Here is a 26,764-nt window from a genome sequence, read left to right on the forward strand (position 1 = left end):
ATACCTACTGTATTTATGACTGTATTTACTGTACAATATTGCACAACAATGGGCATAGTGTGCACATGACACAGACCTTATTGTTTCTGGCTGGTTTCCCACCTCAGTAGTACTTGTAATCAGTGCCTCTGTTGCACATGGTGTACTGATGCCTGGCCCAGAAGGCACGTCTGAGTGATTCTTTACACTTACTTCCACATGAAAGCTCACCAAAAGACATTTTGCATTTCCTATGATCCTGTTCCAAAGCTCTGTTACAGCATGAACCAATACACAGAGGTATTATCAGCAGATCAGCTAACTCCCATGAACTTGCAAATACTTTTTGAACTGCCTTCAGGATAATGTTTTGGTAATGGGTAGATACTGATTCAAACTGCCTGGATTTCTTACTCTCATATGGGCTTACAGGAATACATGGAGGTATTAATGGAACTATATTTACATGGGAAAACTTCTTGCCAGAACAGCCTCAGGGAACCTCAGCACAGCAACTGTACTGTACCCAAAGAAACTCCATGCATATAAAGCCACATTACAGTGCTGAGTGAACACAAGGGACCTGGAATTTTCCAAAAGTGGTCATTCTGTAATTTTGTTTTCCATACTTCATATCTACAAAAACAACATTTAAACAGGATTGTTTTGCCGCCTATAAAGAATAATTACAACTTAGTTTGGGATCAAGTACAAGGTACTGTTTTATTATTATAGAGAAAAAGGAAATTATTTTAAAAAAATTGAATTATTTCTTTATAAATGGGTCTATGGGAGATGGCCTTCCCTTAATTTAGAACTTTCTGAATAATGGGTTTCTGGATAATGGATCCCATAACCCATTTAGCAAAAATGTCTTTAGTCTGACTACTGCTGGGTACATTAGTGCCTCTGAAAGCAGCTGTTCATGGCACCCTACCTAAGCTATTAACTAGCTCTACTTCAAACAGAAACAAATAATTTTTTAATAGGGAACACAACATGTTTTAAGCACAGAACTCCCTAAACAGAGACAGCTGGTATAACTACAGTATATATACAATGAGAGCTTATCTGTGTGTCTATGCTGACCAATGCAAGTATATACTGTATGTTTGTATATTTTAAGGTACATGTGTTTTTATTTACTACATTATACATATTATAGAACTGTGGCACTTCCTGTATAGATGGTAAGATCTGTGATTTTATAATATAATATGTTATACATAATATATATTTAGAATATAATTTATAAATTATGTAGACCCATATCAACAACTAGTGGCACCTTTTACATTACATTAAGAAAAAGGAATCTGCACCTATAATTATTCATGTGTTTATTAACATATAGTTGTATCTTTGCACTAGGAAAGCAGCTTCTGATGAAGTGGCATGAAGCCATGAAACGCATTAAGCTTGTTACATAGAACTGCCATGCTTTTAATGCTAGTAATAAAAGTGACTTTTTAATGGAGAAGTGGTCCCTGTGCTCCGTCTATACTTCTGCACTAGGGTTTGCATTTAGTGTTGATACCTCACCCTTTTAACACCAGACACATATTAAATATACATCCTGCATGGCTGGTTAGCAATTAATGTAGATATATGTTGCAGACTAAACAGATATATGTGCAGCCATGCAGCCTGCATCTAAATGAATTGCTAATTAGCCATGCAGGATGTTGCTTCAATATGTGGCCAGTATTAAAGGGGTGAGGTGACAAGCCTAATTGCACCTCTGCACCAGTAGCATATACTTTTATTGTCTAGCTTCTATGAATGATTTCTGCACAATGTACCAGGCAAGGCACAAAGCTTCATTAGCAAAAGCCATGCAGAGCCTCCATCATGTACAAACTCTGTACAATCTTTGCTTCCCCTGGTCTGTAATATGGGAACACTCAGAGGTCCGTGCCGAACCTATGGGGTATATTTATCATGCTGTGTAAAAAGTGAAGTGAAGCATTACCGGTGATGTTGCCCAGGGCAGCCAATCAGCAATTAGATTTCAACAGTCAGAAAACCAAAGTAGAGGTCTGATTGGCTGCTATGAGCAACATCACCGTTAATGTTTAACTACACTTTTTACACAGCATGATAAATATACCCCATATATTTGTCAAGAGATGCAGAGCTAACAAACTTCATGATGGTTCGGGTTGTCATACTGCACTTTTATACACTGAGCACAAGATAGCCTCTCAGCTGGCTCCCTTCTATATATCCGCGATAAGCGTAGGAGGTGTGTAATATTTTTACTGACTGGACACAAATAGCTATGTGAATAGCAACAGTTTCATTGTTTATATCTGAACTGCAACATTTACAGCACACTTGCTTGCTTTTTCTCTACCCTACAGCACAGTTGTTTACAGGTTTCCATGGTAACACACTGGTGTTTTGGTTTCCTTGAGAAAGGTCACAAGTGGTGACCGAAACGTTGGGATTTCAGTAGACCTGTTGGTTTTTTTGCTATAGTTAATACAGGAGCAGTGGCCAGCTCCATGTTATAGCTCCCCCTCTTTCCCAGCTACAGTCAGGTGATCTCAGTGGAGCCAATAAAAGGGCAACCATTTGGGTGTTTTAACCTTGAAAGCAAGTAAGTTGCAGGTAAACCTTAGTCCCTTTAAATATATACTGAAGAAGTAGAATTCTTAATGAATCAGACAAAAGTTAGTGTAGGAGGTGGCCAGACCGGGGATGACTTTGATGTAGTTGGCCATATTGAAGTATATTGCAATATATGGACAAACAATCCCTGTTTTGCTTAAAGGGGAGGGCATATTTTGGCTGCTTAATGCACAGAATGTCTTAATGTCCTATATATATTGGTAATGGGTGAGTGCAGGACCTTTTGTTGCTGTATGTATGTATGTATATATATATATATATATATATATATATCAATCCAAATGGTGTCCGCACTCCAAGGCTCAATATTCTGCGGGGTGCTTAGCCAAAATTATGTATGCATAGAAAATAATCATCTGTGGCCAGCACACCCTTCAATGTTTCATCAAAAAATGTTTTTATTGCAGATATATTGTTAAAACCAACGTTTCGGTCCTTGTTAGGACCTTTCTCAAGGATTTTATCCTTGAGAAAGGTCCTAACAAGGACCGAAACGTTGGTTTTAACAATATATCTGCAATAAAAATTTTTTTTGATGAAACATTGAAGGGTGTGCTGGCCACAGATGATTATTTTCTATATATATATATATATATATATATTATATATATATATATAAATGCCTTGCAGCTAATACATATATATACATATATATACACAGAGGCTATACAGAGTGTATTACATCTTTGTGAATACTGCAGTACCCTTTAATGTTGCCTTATGAACCTAAGCCTCTCGTATTCTGTTCCCGAACTTGTTTACTCTCCTTGTACCTATCAGAAGGAAGCGCTGGGAAAATCTGCAGTTAGCCTTCACTTCATCACAAGCCTATCCTCTGCATCACACAGAGAGCCACATGAGATTGCGCTAATGAAGTGCTTCTGTGCGGCCAGAATCCAAAGTCAAGCGAACTGGTTTTAGATGAGAATTTAGCTGGACAGTTATAAAAACAGTGAGAAACACTCAGTAGGAAAATGCAGAGAATCTACTTTCCCTGTCTCTAAATAATTCTCTCATTTGGAAATAATAGCTATCGAAGGATTGTTTGCTCTGGCACAGTAATCCAACCAATCAAATGTTATTTCTTGTTGTTCAAACTGCATTAGACTAGTAAAAACTAACTGTTGGTTGTTTGCTTTGGGAAAGGAACAAACTTTGCCTAAACATGATAAAGCTAATTTGGACTTTGGAATGTTAAATAGATTGCACATGCTAAATGTCACACAGTGCTATGTGCTGGAAACTCCTATGAATGGCCTCTTCTCTGACATGAGGCATGTACAATTGCCTGCCACTTGCTATTCTCTCCACTGCTGGTTCTGACTTTTAAAAGAATGTACCAGAAGCCAGCAAATATACAGTCCTAGAGTAAAACTGGATTCTGTTACACTCTAACTGTCAGAACCAGATAACATTAAAGCCACTGAACATTTGTAAAGAATGTATAAAGAAAAGTTGCTTGATAAAATATATATATATTTTTTTTTATTAAGCTCATTTATTCATTCTTTAATTATGTTTTTGGGTGAGAAACCCCCTTAACTTATCTCTCACCTGTTACTGGCAGCAGAGATAGCCCTCTAGGACAGACAGGTATATCACTTTGCTGCAAATGTATTTCCTTTTGTCGTGGTAACATTGTGCTTTCTGATTTGGAACACATTACACAGTCTTAATAACATTACACAGTGTTAATAACTGCTCCTTAAACATAAGCAAAATAATAACTCCATTGACATATATCTACAAACCCCCATGCACCCTGACATCTGTTCAGCAATGAAACTACTATCCTGGAGGGTTCTCTCCTGGGCAGTGCACACGTCATTTGTTTTCTTGGGCTTGTTTCAACGCAGCAAATTACTGGTCTATTAATTTGCTGAACAGTTCACAGCACAGTTACTCCATAGTCCAATCATGTGTTGTGTCCATTGCTGCAAATTCAGTCACTCTAAAAGGAAAGCAGCTGGGGAGAGAATAAATAGGCTGCCACGCCTGCACCAGTCACACAGCTGGGTTCTCCAGATGTTATACATGAACTGAACGGTCCCACTGGCTAGTGAATACTGCCAGATAAATATGGGTTTCAGGTCTTTGCTCATGTTTTAGGCCAAAAGTGCAGTCTAAGAAATGTCAAAATAAAGGGACTTATTTATGATGTAGTTGCTGTGCACCAAGTTTCCTGCAGTCGCTGAACAACCTTTTTATTAAAGATATGTGCAGCTAAGCTGTTACTTGCACTTCAGCATAGCTGTACTGGGGGCCTGGGTGTACCTACTTAAATCCAACTTGTGCCCAAGGAGTCAGACACAAATGTCATTTTGATACAGCAGAAATAACAGCATACCGACAACAAAAATATTCTAGAGCAGTGCTGTCCAACTTCTGTGGGACCGAGTGCCGGAATTTTTCCGGCCTACATGGTGGAGGGCCGATAATGGAAGCCAGTTTTGACCACTCCCCTTGAAACCACACCCATGTTATCGCATGGCCATAACCATATTAATGGTGGTAGGCAGCAAAAAACCTGTCATAGTCTGCCTTCCCTACCCTGCCTGTGTGTGCCATACTCTGCCTGCCCGATGCTGCCTGTGTGCCATACTATGCATGCCCTATCCTGCCTGTGTGTGCCATACTCTGCCTGCTCTATGCGGACTGTGTGTGCCATATACTAACAATAACTATATATTAAAAAACCTTTTAATTGCAGTACCACCTCAGTATATGTTCTTTCTATAGTGTGCAGGGTTTATTTGTGAGTTTCTACTGCTGTCTGAGGTGTGAACAGGTGAATAATGTGGGTGATTACAGTCTGAGCCTAAGGTGTGAACAATGCAGAGGGTGAAAAAAGTAGGAATTAACAATACATTTTTTTACACAAAGGTAAGATATCAAAACAGACAGGTGGGGGGCCACACAGAGGGGGGTGCCGGGCCGCCAGTTGGACAGCACTGTTCTAGAGTGATCAGACCTAAAAATAATCTATTATATGCCTACTTTTAAAATTAATCTTGTATGGCACAAATGCCATGTGAAAAAAGGGTTAATATTATAAGAATATCTTACCAGGCCTAGTATTACATCACAAACAACCAGCGGGAAGAAAGTTTACATCTCATTGGTTGCTATGGGGTACCAAACCTTGGGCAAGCTTTGTGACATTTATTAATGTACCCCATTGTGTCACTGTAAATGTATTAATAGTGTTGGCAACAATGTTCTCAGTTGCTTGGTGGACAATGCTGGAAGGTTAAATTCTCATATTTTTTTAAACAGCATATCATTTCTAGAATTACTCTTGGCATAGTTGTGGCTAGTGATTAAAATGAACAAACTATTGTTGGTGTGTCTGTGGGTCCAGAAAGGCACATCAACCTGGGCGCACTTTTCTGGACATCATAAGATAGTAAGTCATATTTGCCTCAGTATTATCCAAGTTTATTCTTGACTAAGTTGTTCCTCTCTTGATCAAAATAGGAAGAAACTTGGTAGCTAAAATGGATGGCCAAAACTGTACTTTTCACTGGTAATCATTAGCATGTCTAGTGTAATCCCCCCCTGTCACTTCAGATTTATAAAGCAGGCAAATCTGTAGTGAGGATATACACTAAGCCTGGATAAAACTCTTAACTGGGATGCCCTTAAATTTCAGACATCTTTAACATGACTAAAACATATGTTTCAGAGCAGGACTTTCAATGAGTATGGCAACGTCATAGCCCTAACTGCCAGCTCCTCATATTTCACAGTCTGGATTTAGAACAAAAATATGCCAAAAGCTAGATTGCAGTATATAGAAGAGGTTTACTTTCATTTTGGCCAAACGTATAGAAAATTTAATCATCTGGATAACACAGGGTTTGATCCAATTTTGTGCCACTTGATGGAGCCATGGAGCCCCTTCAACTTTCATCAAACCAATACAATCACTTACAGTGAAATTATGAACAAGTCCTCTGGGAAACAAGCAAAAGTCAATCATTTTATTTTGGAAAGGAAGGCTCACTTTAGCCATCGGCAGAGGTCTATCCAGTTTGGATGAATGGAAAATAATAAAATAATGCACAAAATTGAACAATCAAGAAAATGTGTATATTATATATCTATATACACACACACACACACACACACATTGTATGTATATTATAAATATAATAACAAAAGAGTTATAAAAACAGCCAAAGACATTTCAGTCCCATTAGGGGTCTTTATCAAGAGAAACTTACAATAATCAGGTATTTTTTGCAACTCTTACCCTAGTGGAGAACCCCTACTGGGGTTGAAATTTGTCATGGTATTTTTATGACTTTTGTGTGGGGTATTTTGTATTGGGTCAGCCCCCTTAGCTCAATGTTTTGTTTTATATTTTTGGGTGTTCACTTCCTATTTTTTATACCTATAATCCTATAATAATATAATATATTAATACCGTATATACTCGAGTATAAGCCGAGTTTTTCAGCACCAATAATGTGCTTAAAAAGGCTTCCTCGGCTTATACACGGGTATATACGGTAGTTTACGGGCTTGTATATTTTAGAGGGCGGGGTGAAATTAGGAAAACATTTGATCAGTGAGGAGAAGTATCGTCTTGTTTAAGGGGGAAGGTGCAACGTGCATGACACAGTGTTGGAAGTCACTTTCATATCACGTTCTGAAATCTGACAGGTGATACCGCAGCAACAAGATAAGGACTGAGCAGGGAGCAGCCGCGGCGCAGGGTTGTCGAAAGAGGCCTGGCTACTGCTAAGGGACGGGGCGGGGTTGCGTGGTGACGTCAGGGGGTAGCAGACGTCTGTTTTGAGCCTGTGGTGGGACATGGTGAGAAGCGCTCAGGGGCAGTGTTGCGGGAACGTACCTTGTACCGTGAGTCGCATCTCTCAGAGAGACACACACATTGCTCACAAGTGCGGAGTTCAAACGTAACCATGTTTTGTTAGCGGGAGGTGCGACTGTGACACATTCTCACACATTATCAGTCACTCGCCCTGTACTGACAGGCTCTGAGCGGAACGGCAAGTGTTGGGGTGGGAAGCAGCAGCAGCAGCTTTATAGGGGGAATGTTCCACTTGCCACAGTTGGGACTGCAACTCCCAGCGTCCCTTAGGGTTCAAAACATTTAAGAATATACGGAAATTAGAGAACTTTAACATGAGCATTTTTACCCATAGTATAAACTGTGATCACATACTATGAAATAATTTTGGATGTGGCTGTTGTAACATTCCCTATAGACTTATGTGTCCAGCCTGTGGCAGCAGTTCGTTTGCCCAGCAGCATTCCTCACAACTACAGAGGAGCAGAAGTAGGGGACTTTTTGGCAGCTTAGTGTTTTTTTCAAGGAAACAAGAAGGGAAGAAAAGGGGAGCTGTATTCTGTGGCTCATAAAATGAAATATTTCCCTTGTCACAGCATGAAAAAACAGGAATTGTCTTTAAGACTGAAGAAACTGCCATTGAATTGAGGGCTCCCGGCAGGTCAGGCTCCCCAGGGTGAGGAGGGGTGCGAGCGATGGCACGCTAGGGGGCAGAACATACGTCCATGTGGGGGGAGTGCGAGAGATGCCACACTCGGGGGCAGAACATTCTACATTTCCTAGGAGAGGGCATCCAAACCAGCCAGTAGATAGGGAGGACAGCAATGCACAGCTGCTGAACCCCAGATTATCTTACAAGCAGGAGGTGGGGGCAGATTGCATCCTGCCCTGCACATATTAAGGGAATGCTCTTATGTTTTATTTATTTACTGTTATTTATATCACATCAGTCCCTGCCCTGGAGAAGCTTGCAATCTAAGGTCCATATCTGGTTGCTAGGGCCTTGTTTACCTTAGCAACCAGAGAGTGGTTTGCAGAAGAGACTGGATCAGATAAGAGTCAGAAATATTTACTGTTTCCTAGTACACATGATCTTATCTTTCTTAAACTTGTGATTCTACATCACTCACCCCAAAAAGTATACAGAACTATATAAGAATTAAATAACAAATTTACACATCACAATTTCAATATGTATGTAAAATTAAATGAGATATTAACCTGTACAACCTTGCATGTGGTTATCTTATGTTGGATGCGCCTCATTTTCCTGCCCATACCTTGTGTTTATTAATATGGTAGTCATGTAAGCACTTGTGAGTGTCCTTTTATTAAATAATTTGATTATTGAAACTTAGCAGTAGCGGCTACATTTCCCACCCTAGGCTTATACTCGAGTCAATAAGTTTTTCCAGTTTTCTTAGGTAAAATTAGGTACCTCGGCTTATACTCGGATCGGCTTATACTCGAGTATATACGGTATATTACTAATATAATACCTATAATCCTGCCTATTGATGTTTTCGGTGTATCCATGATGGCTCCCTCTGGCTGAAGGTCTGGGGCATGAGCACCTGGGCCCAACTACACTATGGGTGAGATTTGATTTATACCCCCTTTCTTATGAGCATATGTATCCCCTTTTTTTTGTTCACTTCCTAACCTCAGCCTAAATCTGAGTGAATGGGACTAGATCCCAACATCAACCTGCACTGCTCTTTTGATGATTTAATATTCTTTAACTACAAATGAAAACATGTGTCTGTGCATAACGAAACACATCAATATGATTTATATTAAGAGTGCAAACCTGGTCGCCTCATATTATATCTATTATCAATCATTCATATGCCTACTTGGTGAAGAAATGACTGTTTAAAAAATGACCTTCAAAACAACATGATGCATTATGGGAACCCAGCAGTAAAATGCAACAGATGAAAAGTAGAATGACAGCAAAACAGTCTCTTGTCACATCTGTTGCCCATGTAGGAACTTAGCTATCAGATAATCTATTTTCTAAGCAAAGGCTGGAACGGTATATTTACCCTGCTCTAAAATGATTTCTTAGCACTTTCTCCAAGACCTTGGTTTTGTGTTTGCTGTATTTTGTTTACCCTGCTTTACTTTTTTATCTCTTTTTTGCTGTGCTCTATCTGCATTGCCTATACAATTTTCACATTCTTGTATTGCTCCTTTTATGTTACATAAAATAAGATGGTACAAAGCTACGTATTAGTTAATTGCATTGTACAGTCTCATTGGCCTCTACTTGTAGATCTTATGCTACAGAAAGAAATTTGTGTTTTGCATTTTATGGTAATCTTCCCAATGTATTCAACTGTTGCAAGGAAGTTTGCAAATAATCATTGCTAGCAATAGATGAACAACTTTTATGGAAGCATTTTGTCAACTGTAAAATAAAGTAGCAGAAAATTAAGGTAATTGAAAAGCCCATAATTATGCAGTTATACACTTAGTGAATTAAGCAAATGTCTTCCTTGCCAGCCATTAGCTCCAGCTGTTTTCCACTATATTCGTATCTCTGCCAGCCTTTGGGACTATCCTGCCACAGCAAATCATACAGGTCGAGTTCCATTAATTCGACAAGAACTATTAAGGTTGTAAGTATGAATGTCAACAGAAATGGGCCTGCAGTGTAGTTAAGACTACTATGTCAATCACTGACATTACTATAAAGGGTGTAGACCCTGTGGTTGTAAGGGGCCCGGACCACAGGGTCTGCTTCCTCTACAGCTGTAAAGACATCTGCCCACCTGGCTGCTTTCCTACCTGAGAGCAAGTGGAAGGGGGACACGACCAGGCAGAGGGGTTGTGTTGTGCACCAGGCCCCTCCAATAAACATTAGGTTTAAGTACATACACACACTTCAGTGATTTATGTTACATGAATTTTGCCTGTCCTCCGTTATCATAATAATAGCACCATGCTAAGAAGCTGTGAAAGCTTAGCAGTTGGGAATAAATACCAACACCAGAACTGAATGTATTTTGAGACAGATGAGCTTTTACCTGACTTTTTCCGCTTCTGTTGGTCTCCATGGGAAACACATAGAAAAGCTTACACATAGAATTTTCTTCTACATTTACCTTCTGCTTTTACATCTGATTGTTAGCTTTCTATTTAGAATTGTGACCATACCAGTCAATTGCAGGAATCCATGTCCTAGAAAAGTATGATTCATTACAGAAGTTTTTTTTTTTCAAGAACATTCATGAGGCTATATATTGATTTCTATGGGATTTTTAAAGGCATATTTTTCAAACGGAGAACTCTAGCTTTCAGCCATTTATAAATATGTCTCCAAATATCCTATAGAAAGGAAGAGAGAATGGTGGAATTGTACTGATAAATCTGCCTCTAAGTGTTCCACAGGGAGCTTACATACAAAGCTGAATGTTTTATCTGGCCTTTAAGTTTCCTTTAATCCATTCTTTAACTTACCAGAGGCTCCAGCTCCTTGCGGTCAACAAGGTTCAGTTCTGTTACAAAGTAGTAAAAGTGCTTGTAGCAGGTATTGACATGGGCTTCTGCTCCCATCATGATGATGCGGTCAAAGTGATGAATGTAGACATGCACAAAGACCCGGAACAGCCTGCACAGGATCTTCTTGCAGATCTGAAGAAAGTTCTTAGGGAAAGGCACTCCTATGATTACAGAGAGAAAATGAATTAAAGATTTCTTTAATGACACCAAAACAATTATTGTTTTTGTATTTTATTATTTCTAGACATTCCACACATTTCTAAACCATGGGTCCAGCCTCCTCTGTGGTGGGGGGAGCCATCGTGTTTAATGGAAATGACTGTAATTTATACCTAAGGATAATTTAAATTTTTTATTAAAATATTTGTAGTTGCTTTTTCTACATGTTCTTAAATCCACTGCAAGGTGTTCATTGGTGCTACTCTGTGCATGACATTTTTTTGCCCTTTTGGCACTTTGCATCGTACCCCACTATTGCAAATGAGCCTGTACATTTTCAAATGAAATTTCTGGATAAAAAGGCCCATTCCCACACAAGACTACATTTAGACTGGCTGTCGTTTAAATTAGATGCAAGTGCTGAGGTTTATGCCATGGTGCTCTATAGACACCTGCTGAAATCAGTGCAAGTGTAATACCATTATCAGTATGACTTTACAAATCTCCCTTTTATAAAGTAATTAAATACAGTAGTAACAAAGCAGATGCTATGAGAGGTTTCAAGGCGTAAAAGGATTTAGGGGCATTAGAGTCACTTGCCAGCACATAACAAGAAGCAGCAATAGGTCTGATGAAAGTACTCTGCACTTAATACACTTGTGCCTGGAAAAATAAAGAAGCAGGTTAATCTGTGATTATAGCGTATGTGCAGAGTCTTACTATGCAGGGGAATGCAGATTAAGAACAGACAATCTTCCAAGGTTACCAGTGGCAGTGAATAATTAAATAGCCTCTCAATAAATGGTCCTAAAATAATCCAATCATTATATCAATTTCTCATTTTGCTGTTACATACTTGATTAATGCATAGCTTGTGCAAATGTGGCCCTGCCAATCAGTAACTTGTAGCTTAATACTCTGCTGCCTTTTCTTAGACTTGGAATATAAAATGATGGTTTGTTAAACATATTGAGAATGTGAGGCTAATCTCTTACAGAGGATTTTCATTGTAAGCCCTCAATGAACTGACAGCTCTGTCATCTAAAATAATGTACCCGGCAGATAACAGAGCTGGCATTTAGCAATTTCATAGCACATTCTTGCAAGTACCTACTGCTTGTGTACCACTTTAGAGTACTGATTTAAGTGAAAGCATTAAGTATACATCAAACAGGTTTTACATAGTTTTGTGTACAAATAAATGGGAAAATTCTCTGCAGTCCATAGGGATCACACTTCCTTGTGGCACATTTGAAGATACTCTCAAGATACTCGCTCCCAAAGGGCTTCAGAGGAAACCACACTTGAATCCAGTGCCGGGTCAGGCCAGTTGGGCACCCTAGGCAACATGGTGGGCCACCTTGCCCCACCCAAACCTACTGCACACGAACATGTGCATATGCAGTGATGTGGGGGAGAGGATCTGGAGTGACAATTGTGGAGCAGGTGCCATGGATTGGGGAGCAGGACTAGAGGGCCTGAACTTGGCTGAAAAATACTTGCCTTGCACCCTAGGTATGCGCCTCTTCTGCCTACCCCTAGTTCTGTCCCTGCTTGAATCCCTGGATATATCTATACCCTGTACCTAATACCAGAAGTGCAGAATGCATTGCTGGCATATGCAAGGCAGCCTTGTATAAGACAAGCAGTAAGGACAGGCCACCTATGCACCCTCCTCCACTGGTGCAGGTCTAAATGACACCCATGTTCTTCCCCCTGCAGGAAACACTGTATTTCGGGTTATGATTGCCACCACTTAGCAATATTAGCAATAAAATGTCACTTCCCATTCACTGTAAACAGCCTGCAGGTGGGAGTAGCACAGGCCAACTGCTAATCACAGCACTATTTATAACATTAAGTAGTTGTATATATTGCATTTATATACATTTTTAAAGGAACCTAGATATACTCTGTGTGAAATCGCTTTAGCCACTAGCAGCATTTATGTGCTTAACCATCCGATACAACCATTAGTCAGAAGGACAAACGAAAGAAACATGAAAATAAAGATTTCTATAAAGTTTATCCTTCACCCAGTCATGATATACAGTATCTAGCAGAATTAAGTCTAAAACAGTTGGGCTTTTTGAATTTTTCTTGAAAAAATTTCACCACTCATCTCGACTGAAGAAGCCACTTAGAAGAGTGGTGAACCGTTTTCAAGAAAACTCAGAAAAGTCCAGTTGTTTTAGACTTAATTCTACTAGATATGAAAGAGAGACAGACTATGAGTTAGAGACAACTCCCAACATTTGCCTACATACCTGATCTACCCCACCTGTGCACAGACACCCCTGATCAGCACCAAAACCTGAACTGTGCCTTTCCATCTGTGAAACTGGCCCATTCCATCCAAATTGGGCCCATTGGAAGATGTCAAATGTTTTTACGCATTTGTTGCATACTGATCTAAAGCCTATTTTTTAGAATATACATATTACAATATTAAACAAACTTACTGCTGCTGCTCTCTGTTCCCGCAATACTTCTTTGCAACCTAGTTCCTGCTGGCAGAAATGTCTTTAAGGGCTCATACTCACGAGCCTTTCTACGCTTCCCTGCGGTGGAACGCAACACAAGGAAGCGCAGAAGCAACTGCTCGTGAGTACAAGCCCTAAAACAGTGGGTATAATAAAGCAGGAATTGTAGGAAGCCAAAATTGAACAAACTGTTTGTCTTTCTGCGTATGCTTGTTGCACAGCGTGTTACTATTTTTCATCCTTCACTGAGCCAAACAATGTTTTTTTTCTATCATATTCTGCTTCATCCATCCTCGATTATGCTTCTATAGCTTCTTCAGTCATGCATAACAGGGCCAGCTTGCTGCTTTGCCAGAAGGTTTTATATCAGGAGAAGAGAAAAATCCAAGCATGAAACGAGTCTACTTTCTAATATAAAACACATTCACTTAAGCTCATGGGCCAGTATAGCTCTTTAATAAATAAAATCATTCACGTGTATTTTTCCTTCACTAATCTGATTAAACGGCCCGTGAATAATGCCCAACTCTCTAATGGCTAGAATAAGCAGAATTGTAGTTATATTACATATTTTACATAATATAACTGAAATTAGCTATTTTGTATAAGTATTCATTCCCTACATTTACAATAATAAATATTTTCATGAAACATTCTGCAGCAATTAGTAGCATTAAATCTATTGGAGTAAATACATACGAGTTTTGCACACACTGGCCCCCACTGTACATTTAGGGGTAAATTTAATATGCTGTGTAAAAAACGGCAACAAAATTTGCCACACATCGCCAGGCTTCACTGCGTAAAATCGGCATAATATTTTTATGTGTTTTTTCTTCCGCTGGAACTTATATAAAAATAACAGCGTAAAATCTGTCATTTGGACGACAAACTTCTCCATTTATTTTACACAGCTTTTTACATCGTTTTTTTTTTGGCGAACTTCATTTTACACAGCATAATAAATAGGCCCCTAAAGGTTGTTACCTCACCCCTTTAATACTGGCCACATATTGAATCCACATCCTGCGTAATTAGAAATTAATTAAGAAGCCATGCAGCATATCATCTCAATTAATTGCTAACTAGCCATGAAGGATGTGGATTCAATATGTGGCCAGTGAGGCAGCAACCTTATGTCTACTCCAGACCACAGCAAGCTGGGAGATAGTACAGCCAGCTTAACCTGTAAGTAGACTCTGAGAACCCTAATTTACTTACTGACACTAGAGTTCAGGCTATGTCACATGTTGTGATTGGACTTCACAAACAGCTATAGGGAACAGTTAACCCAGAAAGTAGTAATGAAAATGCTGTGGGTACAAAAGTCAACTTTTAGCTGTTTCACCTAAAAACACCCACATTGCACTCTTTTTAGGCAAATGATTAACAGGAATATTTTCACGTTTTGCTTCAATGATCCTTTAACATCAAAAAGAATGCTCGCATATAAGAATGTATAGGTTCCCTCTATTTTATTGTCTTTTAAATGTGCACCAAGCGCAGAGGAAATGCAGCGTGTTGCAATCAAACACAAATGCAATAAAACACATTGAGTTTAGGTGCACTCAAACCTGTGTCACAAATCCGTATTTGTAATGTAAAAGCCTTAAAAGGAATTTCGAGGTAATGCAGGCATTATAAAATTCAGCCAGAATTGTATTAAGTTCTGTTATATTCCCTGTTGCTAATACAGGTAGCAGTTTAATATTCTATAATATCTGGATGGGATTTCATAAATTTAAGTTAAACAAGATTTCCTTTCCTGTGAGGGTTAATGTTATCAATCAGATTAAGCACAGCAGTAACCAGTTCAGTATAATTAAAATAGACTTTCCTTTTCACATACCGCACACGTTTTAAAGGTACAGCCTGCATATAAAACTCAGGAAACAAACTATATATATTGCATATTAAATGAAGCCGGTGACAAGACATTGGGGTTAATTAAGACAAACTTCCTTCTTTGGTGATACTTTCATTAAATACAGAGCCCCCCTTACAACATGTGCATTGTAGAGATCTGAGCCCGTCTAAGGATTTATGAGACCCTGCATAGTTTGTTTTAAGAGGTTCCCTGAGGCCCAGAATATAAAACTTTATATGTTTGAGGCCCCTATGGCTGGAAGAGCTGTGTGGTTATAATTTGAAGAGTTCACCAAGACAGGATAAACAGATCTATTTCTAAACAATATCTTGCTCATTTGTGAAGAGCACTCCATTACATTTTGTGGCAGCGTCGTACTGGCCTGGCGGGGCACCAGGACCCTGCAGATGCTCCCCAGGTCACTTATCTCTCTCCTCCTTGGGACTGGGGGGATGTGGTGGGGGCCCCTGGGGCAGCACACCCCAGTCCAACCTTGTTTTGCAGTGTGGGTTTTTTAAAAAAAAAAAAAAAATTCAAAAAAATGTTTTGAAGGGTATCTTCTACTGTGCTAGGGTATCAGGTGCAGGGACAGATTCAGTGGTGTATCCACACTGCCCCAGGACCCCCCAAAAAAACCATTGTGTATTGCAACCCTATCCTCCATACCGTCCCCATCCCCCCCCAGCTACCCACCGGTCTGCTCACTCACATCCCCCACTCCCCACCCACTCAGTCTCAGGTAGGAGAGTGCCCGTGGAAGGGGGATTGCACTACAGCTATAGAGGAAACAGACCACACAGTCCAGGGCCCCCAATGACTGCTGTGTCTGCTTCCTTTATAGTTACGCCACTGGACAGAGTGTATCTGAAATGTGTATATAACCCAGGTCCCATGAGTCCCCATTTTGTGAACTGGAGCAGGGCGCCCTGTGCTACCATAAGCACCAGACCTCATCCAGCACCCTTCTCCCATGGTTGGCGCATACACAGCCTCTTTGTCCTGTGCATTTGCTGATTGCTGGGAAAGAAGCATCCCACCTCGCCACCCTGCAGCTTTGCTGTCAGAAGTAGCATGCTGGGGGATTTTTTTTTCAAGATATTATTATTCATCACATATTTACAACTCTACAACTAAGCCTGCGCCCTTGGTAAGGGCCCACCGGTGCTTATATGTTACATAATGCCCTAAACTTGAGTTTTGTTTACTCAAGATGTGTCCGACATGGAAATAGGCAAGGTTAATTTCCCTTTTTATCATTTTTATTAATAATATGTATTAATACAGCACCATATTCTGCAGCTGCTGTATGAAAAAGGGTGTATACATCAGTCATATGGTTAGGTAGAATTACTGATTGATACAGGAGCTGTTTGGTTGTTTAGGGCTCTGGCTCACGGGGAGATTAGTCGCCCGCCACAAAACACACAAAAGTCTATTTACAGAAGACTATTTACAGAGGGGTGCACAGGCATAAAATTCGAAAGTATTAGAACAATGACCACTTTAACACCATGCTACACTATATTAAATCATCAAACTGTGCAATGAATGTGTAGCTTTTACTCAAGCTGAACTTGCCTGAACTTGTCTTACTGACTTTAATGTGAGGAGCAAATCAAAATACAATTACCTGAATAATTATACCCCTTGGAAATTACTACCACTTTTTACACCAGTTTTACAATTTTTTCTTGGCCATATTGCCCTTATTGGGCTGTACATGCCCAAAGGGAGTGTGACATAACGCACATTTCTGGAATAAATCAAAATACACAGCTTCAGAAATACCACAACATAACCCATAAAAACCCACCAAAATATATCTAAGTCTGTGCAAGAGAAGACAGCATAACAAATGCTTTATAGTGCACTGGTGAAATGACTCTGTATAAACATGAGATCCTTTCTTCATAGAGAGAGCAAAACACTGCATGGTATTTTTGATAATGTAGCTACATGCCAATGTGGAAAATAAGAATATGTATTTAATACAGGATAGGCAGGCAGACAGACAGGTGAACAGACGGATAAATAGACAGACTACAGATGACACAGGGGTAGTGACATAACTTGGCCTAGAATAGGGGTGGATCTAGACGTGCAGGATGGACAGACGGATGGAAGGACAGACAGATAAATAGATAGACAGGCTACAGGTGACAAAGGGGTAGTGACATCACTGGGCATACAGTAGGGGTGTATCTAGGGGGAAGCTGTTGTGAGAATGTAAAATTAAGAGGATCTAGGACTTAAATAGGCAATGTAAAATGAGAAAAGTTTGGGGAATTACAAATAAACCTAAATTACATTGACTGTAAATTTGTAATACCAGCCTTGGCTTTAGCTGGTGACAATCCCTAATCAGGGCAGTGATAAAAGGAAGTTAATCAAGTAAAACAAGTTAAACAAGTATTGGAAAAGTACATTTTCTTATGACAGCTGACTTTTTTTTAGAAGAATCAAGCAGAAATTTCCAGCACTAAATCATAAACATATCAGACACATCAATGCTCGCAATATTTGGGTTAGATTGCAAGCTCTGATCCCTGCCTGCCATCTAGTAGTTAGAAAAAAAGCAATGCTTTCAATGGTTCATTTATGAGCACAGTGCAGTGTGTGAAGTGCCAACTTCTGCCATGTTTTTTTTACCCACAATGCATCATTCCCCCCAAAGGAATTGTGAGAGCACACTAACCTGTGTCAACCACAACTTATGTGTCATCCACCAATCATCATAAGTTGCAAGAAGCAAGTGTGAGTGGAAGTATCTTCCTGAATAGCACAATGTTGTTTTCAAACAAGCCCTCTGGTTCATATGCTAGCTTGTCAGAATAGAAGCTTATAAGGAATTTGCTGGATACAGCAGATAGATATTTGCCATGAAACAGAAACTTCTCACTTTGCAGTATTATTACATAGTGTTTTAAAGCAACAGTAACAACAAAAAAAGAAAGTGAATTAAAGTAATTAAAATTAGGGATGTACCAAACCCAGGATTCAGCCAGATTTTGCCCTTTAACAGGTATCGGCTGAATTAGAATCCTTAAAATCATGTGACTTTTTGTCACATAAACATGGCAGTTGACAATTTTCTAATGCCCTACACTGAAAAAGGTTGTGATAGGAACACTGCTATAGTTAATATAAAAAAGCTGATTGCTCCCATAGTGGCACGCCATTTAAGCTGGGAAAAAGAAGAAAAGGCACAGGTTACATAGCAAATAACAGATAAGCTCTGTGGAATACAATGGTGTATTTTAGGAGTATTTTAGCTACCCCAATGGCTACACAGCAGCTTAGCTTTACATAAACGCTTTACATAAACAATAGTGCAGGGCAACAGTACACAATATTTTAATTACCCTGATAGACTTGAATTTTTTGGTGTTAATGTCCCTTTAATCAGACTATTTTCCTTTGCAAGAATGAATCTTTACAAAGTGCAGGCTTGTCTTAGATTATGCAGTATGACAGGGAACAGCATACACATCAGTGACTTTTTTTTTTTTTTTTTGCAGAAGCCAAGGGAAAGATACATATTGTCAGAATATTCTGTCCTGGAAAACCAGTTGTGGTTATATAAAAAAAAACAAACCAGTGGTTACAGGGCACCCACAACTACAAAAGCATAGCTGCGAGTTTCTGCCTTCTGACAAATCAAGACAAATGAGCCTCAAGAGGACACGAAAGGAAGATTTTAGGAAATGCTTTTAACCAGTAAAAGGGAGCCCAGTTGCAAGGCACTTGAGCGGCCAAAGGCAGCCACACTGGCTATTATGCCATCCGTCAGTCAGGCTTTATAGCATTAGCATTATAGCTGGAAATGCAGACAGTGTCAGTATAATGGATTTTCATTTCTCTGTAGTTAACATAGAGTACATTTTCCCACCTTCACCAATAATGTCCACGTGGTATCCTAATGAGGGTTAAAAGAATGAGCAAAGTTTTCTCTTTAGGGGGAATATCTGCAGATTCTGCACTCTGTTAATCTGCACGGCGGCCATGTTTACGTGCTGACAAATATAATAATTAGTATATAGGCTTCACAGAATTATAACTCCAGTGGAGCTGCTTAGTATATATTTCCCATTGGGGGAGAACACACTATACACCACTGACACTATGAACCATTTACTCATCCTTATTTTGTTATCATTATTGCTACAATATTTATTATGCTGTATTAATAGGGCCTATAAGCCATGTTAACAGAAGTCAAGAAACAGACCAGAATTAGCCAAGTGCAACATAATAGAATGAGGGTTTGGTTAATATAAGCTTATTGGTTTATATTATTATTATATGGCACAAATTATATGGTAAATGAATAATCATTTTAGGAATATTTCTATTTTTCACATTTTGTAATTGATTTGCTTTTGAATGATAAAGAATGGTTAATGGAGCATTGCAATGGACACTCTTCTTCTGTTTGAAGATCTATAATAATACCCTTGCCAGTACTTTTCTTACTGCACTAACTTATTTTGCAGGGCAATACACCAAGGATTAAAAAGTATATAAGAAATACCTGCAAATACAAACACATAAAAAGCACAGAAAGTGTTGCTACTACATCGGAAATATTATCAATTATTCATATAGCATATATATATATGCATCTCTTCACATAGAAGTAAGTTACATGATACATAGCAAACAAGTAGATTATGTCCTGGTCATATCTGTGGCTGAACTGCAATCACTGCTCTTTACTTCACTGTTCTTGCTTCAATTCTGTGAGCAGAAAAAGAACTAGATGCACTTAGTATAGGTTAGTGCGGTTAGTATAGGTTGTGTGCTGGGTTTACTCGGATGGGTTGAACTTGATGGACAATGGTCTTTTTTCAACCCTATGTAACTATGTAACTGTTAAGATAACAGAAATTCTGAAACACTGACCTCAATTAAAATATAGGGAAATATGTTTAAAAAAATCAGATTTTTTTTTTTTGCCTTGGGAAAGATGCTTGCATACTGCTTGTTTATGTTTTAGTTCTGTTAATCTCCAAGGAAACAACAATATTTTTAAACTTCAAAAATGCACTGTGACATTAAGCGAAGCATGTGAACGGGACTTGTTCAGGATGTAAGCATACCCTTACTAAGATATGTTCAACCCACATAAACACCAAATGCCAAAAAATCGCAATAATAATAACTGTAAATTTGCAGTTATCGTTGTCTTCCTGGCATGCTTACATATACATAGTTACATACATACATAGTTACATAGGGTTTAAAAAAGACCAGAGTCCATCAAGTTCAACCCTTAAACCCTTGTCTTTCCAATATTAGGTTAATGGCACATTATGTAATGGAACTGCAGAGAGGGTACCCCTTTTTCTTGCTCAAGGAGCAATCATGGAGGTGAGGGGGCAGGAGTAGGGCCATGCCTGGGGTAGCGCCGGATATATACCGTATATACTCGAGTATAAGCCGATCCGAGTATAAGCCGAGGTACCTAATTTTACCTAAGAAAACTGGAAAAACTTATTGACTCGAGTATAAGCCTAGGGTGGGAAATGTAGCCGCTACTGCTAAGTTTCAATAATCAAATTATTTAATAAAAGGACACTCACAAGTGCTTACATGACTACCATATTAATAAACACAAGGTATGGGCAGGAAAATGAGGCGCATCCAACATAAGATAACCACATGCAAGGTTGTACAGGTTAATATCTCATTTAATTTTACATACATATTGAAATTGTGATGTGTAAATTTGTTATTTAATTCTTATATAGTTCTGTATACTTTTTGGGGTGAGTGATGTAGAATCACAAGTTTAAGAAAGATAAGATCATGTGTACTAGGAAACAGTAAATATTTCTGACTCTTATCTGATCCAGTCTCTTCTGCAAACCACTCTCTGGTTGCTAAGGTAAACAAGGCCCTAGCAACCAGATATGGACCTTAGATTGCAAGCTTCTCCAGGGCAGGGACTGATGTGATATAAATAACAGTAAATAAATAAAACATAAGAGCATTCCCTTAATATGTGCAGGGCAGGATGCAATCTGCCCCCACCTCCTGCTTGTAAGATAATCTGGGGTTCAGCAGCTGTGCATTGCTGTCCTCCCTATCTACTGGCTGGTTTGGATGCCCTCTCCTAGGAAATGTAGAATGTTCTGCCCCCGAGTGTGGCATCTCTCGCACTCCCCCCACATGGACGTATGTTCTGCCCCCTAGCGTGCCATCGCTCGCACCCCTCCTCACCCTGGGGAGCCTGACCTGCCGGGAGCCCTCAATTCAATGGCAGTTTCTTCAGTCTTAAAGACAATTCCTGTTTTTTCATGCTGTGACAAGGGAAATATTTCATTTTATGAGCCACAGAATACAGCTCCCCTTTTCTTCCCTTCTTGTTTCCTTGAAAAAAACACTAAGCTGCCAAAAAGTCCCCTACTTCTGCTCCTCTGTAGTTGTGAGGAATGCTGCTGGGCAAACGAACTGCTGCCACAGGCTGGACACATAAGTCTATAGGGAATGTTACAACAGCCACATCCAAAATTATTTCATAGTATGTGATCACAGTTTATACTATGGGTAAAAATGCTCATGTTAAAGTTCTCTAATTTCCGTATATTCTTAAATGTTTTGAACCCTAAGGGACGCTGGGAGTTGCAGTCCCAACTGTGGCAAGTGGAACATTCCCCCTATAAAGCTGCTGCTGCTGCTTCCCACCCCAACACTTGCCGTTCCGCTCAGAGCCTGTCAGTACAGGGCGAGTGACTGATAATGTGTGAGAATGTGTCACAGTCGCACCTCCCGCTAACAAAACATGGTTACGTTTGAACTCCGCACTTGTGAGCAATGTGTGTGTCTCTCTGAGAGATGCGACTCACGGTACAAGGTACGTTCCCGCAACACTGCCCCTGAGCGCTTCTCACCATGTCCCACCACAGGCTCAAAACAGACGTCTGCTACCCCCTGACGTCACCACGCAACCCCGCCCCGTCCCTTAGCAGTAGCCAGGCCTCTTTCGACAACCCTGCGCCGCGGCTGCTCCCTGCTCAGTCCTTATCTTGTTGCTGCGGTATCACCTGTCAGATTTCAGAACGTGATATGAAAGTGACTTCCAACACTGTGTCATGCACGTTGCACCTTCCCCCTTAAACAAGACGATACTTCTCCTCACTGATCAAATGTTTTCCTAATTTCACCCCGCCCTCTAAAATATACAAGCCCGTAAACTACCGTATATACCCGTGTATAAGCCGAGGAAGCCTTTTTAAGCACATTATTGGTGCTGAAAAACTCGGCTTATACTCGAGTATATACGGTAACTCCAATGCTGTATTTATAATACAGTGGCTTGCAAAAGTATTTGGCCCCCTTGAACTTTTCCACATTTTGTCACATTACAGCCACAAAAATGAATGAAGTTTATTGGAATTCCACGTGAAAGACCAATACAAAGTGGTGTACACGTGAGAAGTGGAACGAAAATCATACATGATTCCAAACATTTTTTACAAATAAATAACTGCAAAGTGGGGTGTGCGTAATTATTCAGCCCCCTGAGTCAATACTTTGAAGAACCACCTTTCGCTGCAATTACAGCTGCCAGGCTTTTAGGGTATGTCTCTACCAGCTTTGCACATCTAGAGACTGAAATCCTTGCCCATTCTTCTTTGCAAAACAGCTCCAGCTCAGTCAGATTAGATGAACAGCAGTTTTCAGATCTTGCCACAGATTCTCGATTGGATTTAGATCTGGACTTTGACTGGGCCATTCTAACACATGGATATGTTTTGTTTTAAACCATTCCATTGTTGCCCTGGCTTTATGTTTAGGGTCGTTGTCCTGCTGGAAGGTGAACCTCCGCCCCAGTCTCAAGTCTTTTGCAGACTCCAGAGGTTTTCTTCCAAGATTGCCCTGTATTTGGCTCCATCCATCTTCCCATCAACTCTGACCAGCTTCCCTGTCCCTGCTGAAGAGAAGCACCCCCAGAGCATGATGCTGCCACCACCATATTTGACAGTGGGGATGGTGTGTTCAGAGTGATGTGCAGTGTTAGTTTTCCGCCACACATAGCGTTTTGCATTTTGGTCAAAAAGTTCTATTTTGGTCTCATCTGACCAGAGCACCTTCTTCCACATGTTTGCTGTGTCCCCCACATGGCTTGTGGCAAACTGCAAACGGGACTTCTTATGGTTTTCTGTTAACAATGGCTTTCTTCTTGCCACTCTTCCATAAAGGCCAACTTTGTGCAGTGCACGACTAATAGTTGTCCTATGGACAGATTTCCCCACCTGAGCTGTAGATCTCTGCAGCTCGTCCAGAGTCACCATGGGCCTCTTGGCTGCATTTCTGATCAGCGCTCTCCTTGTTCGGCCTGTGAGTTTAGGTGGCCGGCCTTGTCTTGGTAGGTTTACAGTTGTGCCATACTCCTTCCATTTCTGAATGATCGCTGGAACAGTGCTCCGTGGGATGTTCAAGACTTTGGAAATCTTTTTGTAGCCTAAGCCTGCTTTAAATTTCTCAATAACTTTATCCCTGACCTGTCTGGTGTGTTCTTTGGACTTCATGGTGTTGTTGCTCCCAATATTCTCTTAGACAACCTCTGAGGCCGACACAGAGCAGCTGTATTTGTACTGACATTAGATTACACACAGGTGCACTCTATTTAGTCATTAGCACTCATCAGGCAATGTCTATGGGCAACTGACTGCACTCAGACCCAAGGAGGCTGAATAATTACGCACACCCCACTTTGCAGTTATTTATTTGTAAAAAATGTTTGGAATCATGTATGATTTTCGTTCCATTTCTCACATGTACACCACTTTGTATTGGTCTTTCACGTGGAATTCCAATAAAATTGATTCATGTTTGTGGCTGTAACGTGACAAAATGTGGAAAAGTTCAAGGGGGCCGAATACTTTTGCAAGCCACTGTATATAACTCCAATGCTGAATTTATAATATATAACTCCAATGCTGAATTCTTGGTGAATGTCTCCAAGAAGACTTTCTGTTAAGCCAAAAAAAAACCAGAATCAAGTATTCCACCTCTGTACAACAAGACTGCCATATTCTTCAATTTCAGCTATCTAACTATAATGTGTACTTGAATTAGGGGCTTTCTTTTAATAAATGGTACATTCTAAATAAATATTATAAATATTCTTTACTGCTCTATAACCCTAACATAAAAAGAAGTATTGTACACTACAGGGTTTTAAGGTGCTGACTAGGTATAAGACCTATTTATCTAAGATTGCACTGTGGTAATTGCACAGACGTTCTGGTATAGGGGGGTGATAATTTCCTTTAAAGTGGTTCTTGGCTGATTTAAAAGAAAAATGTCTTGTTATGCCCACAATTGCATCTGTGTAACAACAGGACACAGAAGTCAATTGAGGAACCAAAAGAATAAGCAAAATGGCATCTGCTTTATGGACTGGAAGCAACACATGCCCCTATTTTGCAGGGTCTGCCGTTTTATGGCATCGTTTAGAAGACCAGCTGGATATCTAGGAAACCATTTCAAGGGGTTGAAAAGGCATTCAAAGGCATCCAGGGACATGTTATATGACTTGCTGCGAGAACTAAATCACATCGTTTTCAACTAAACAGACAGCTGCTAAGTAAACAGAAAATGTATCCTATTTATAGTGTAACTAGGATTTAACTAGGATTTAGCTTCCATTTTAGCTTCCCCTAAACATACAGCAAACTGAGTGCATAAAATGTTGCTTTTCTGCCTATTTACATTTATTTATGAATGGGAACTACAAATCTGAAAATAAATGCTAGTCTATTTATTGTCACTAGACTAACTACTGTATATCTATCACCATCAATAAAGAACCAGCTAAAAGAACAATACATTAAATTGGTGGGTGGTGCACTGCATCCATCCACTGCTTGCCATAGCCTGGCAAAAGCTTGGATAAGGATCACAGACTGTTAGGGCTATCACCTTTCTGCTTCCTACCAGCCAAGTGGCTGAAGTGAACTTTTTGAATAGGTAGAGCTGTGAGACAGAATGTAAGGTAGATTTGTCTCTGCACAGTGATGTCACTTGCAGTGGTGGGCATGTGCAACGATGTCACTTCCTGTGACGTAATGGTAGACAGCGAAAACATTTTGCTGGCACACTACCAATGTTAATGTATTTGTTAGTGCTTGTGGCCCCTAGCGCTCTTGGCTAGCCTGCTAAATGACTGAAACAGACATCCCAGCAGACATTTGTGTGCCACTTACCTCCTATCCCAAATGTAATTTTTGCACTTTGAATCTTTTTGATAAACTAGGTTTTATGTTTAACAGGGGCTTTAGATGCCCATTAATCTCCAGAACACAGACAGGTTCATAAATGAATGTACACACTTAATAAAGAAATGACTTAGAAAGTATGTACAAAACAAGACATACAACCCATAAATATGTGCGCCATGATTAATTACAGGCTTTGTACAAAAAGCACCGAGGCTGCAATAATATCCGTAACACACTGTTATGAATCATTCCTAGAGCTCTTGGTAAAATGCAAAGTGCAGCATTAGAGAGAATGTTAAGGGTTAACAGTGTTCACGAACGCAAATGAAAAACATCCGTTTAGATGTACCTAGTGAAAGCTAAAGAAGGCAATAAAATACTTACCCTTCTAAACAGGAATTGAGTATAAATAAATTTTATTGCATGCTAAGTAATTCTGAACATGTGAAGCTCATAATAATCTGCTTTTATTTAATGAGTCAATAGAAGCAGATGGCAAATAAATTTTTAAGTTTTACTTTGAAACTTAGTTTTAGAATTCATTAAGTCATATGTTCACCATACCTTAAATATATCTTGTACCACTGTAATCTCCTATTTTAAATGGAAAACACATGCTGTTCCATTCAACATCAGAAACGTACTAAATCTTGTTCTAATGTGGTTTATTTTAAGCCTAGTGAGTTGTTATACTCTTCCTGTGAATCTCAAGCTGTATATTTCCCCCCCACCAATGCACCTTGAAGATATACTCCACCATAAACAGAGCCCAGTGATGAGGACTAATCACAAAGCTAATAGTGCACTACACCTGGACCCCAAACGGCAAAGCTATGCTGCAGCTATGTAAGGGCCCAGTGTTCAGATCTGTTCTTGTACTATAACACAACTGATTTTCTGACCTGCTATACCGTTGTCTGCCAGCAGAGAGAGCGCTTCCATAAAGATAAGTGGCCTGCTCACTAGATCTCTCTGGTTGTACAGATGCAGCTGCCAGGGTATACATACAGGCTAGAACCAAGAGCCCTGTGCCTGATGGGGAATGTAAAAAAACAGAATGTGGAAGATATTCCGCCTGACAAATGCTTTG

The 26,764-nt window shown here is 39.7% G+C and overlaps 1 protein-coding gene across 2 annotated transcripts in view; it reads right to left on the reverse strand.

Moving 5' to 3' along the window:
* Positions 1–26,764, reverse strand: part of mob3b (MOB kinase activator 3B) — a 59,883-nt gene that overhangs the window by 9,101 nt on the left and 24,018 nt on the right. The window contains 2 exon segments of one of the 2 annotated variants that reach the window (NM_001016616.2): positions 10,895–10,961; positions 11,067–11,097. In NM_001016616.2, coding sequence (NP_001016616.1) covers positions 10,895–10,961; positions 11,067–11,097 — 98 coding nt within the window. 2 annotated transcript variants of the gene reach the window in all.

Source organism: Xenopus tropicalis, chromosome 1 (genome assembly GCF_000004195.4).
Source record: "Xenopus tropicalis strain Nigerian chromosome 1, UCB_Xtro_10.0, whole genome shotgun sequence".
Classification (NCBI taxonomy): Eukaryota; Metazoa; Chordata; class Amphibia; order Anura; family Pipidae; genus Xenopus; species Xenopus tropicalis.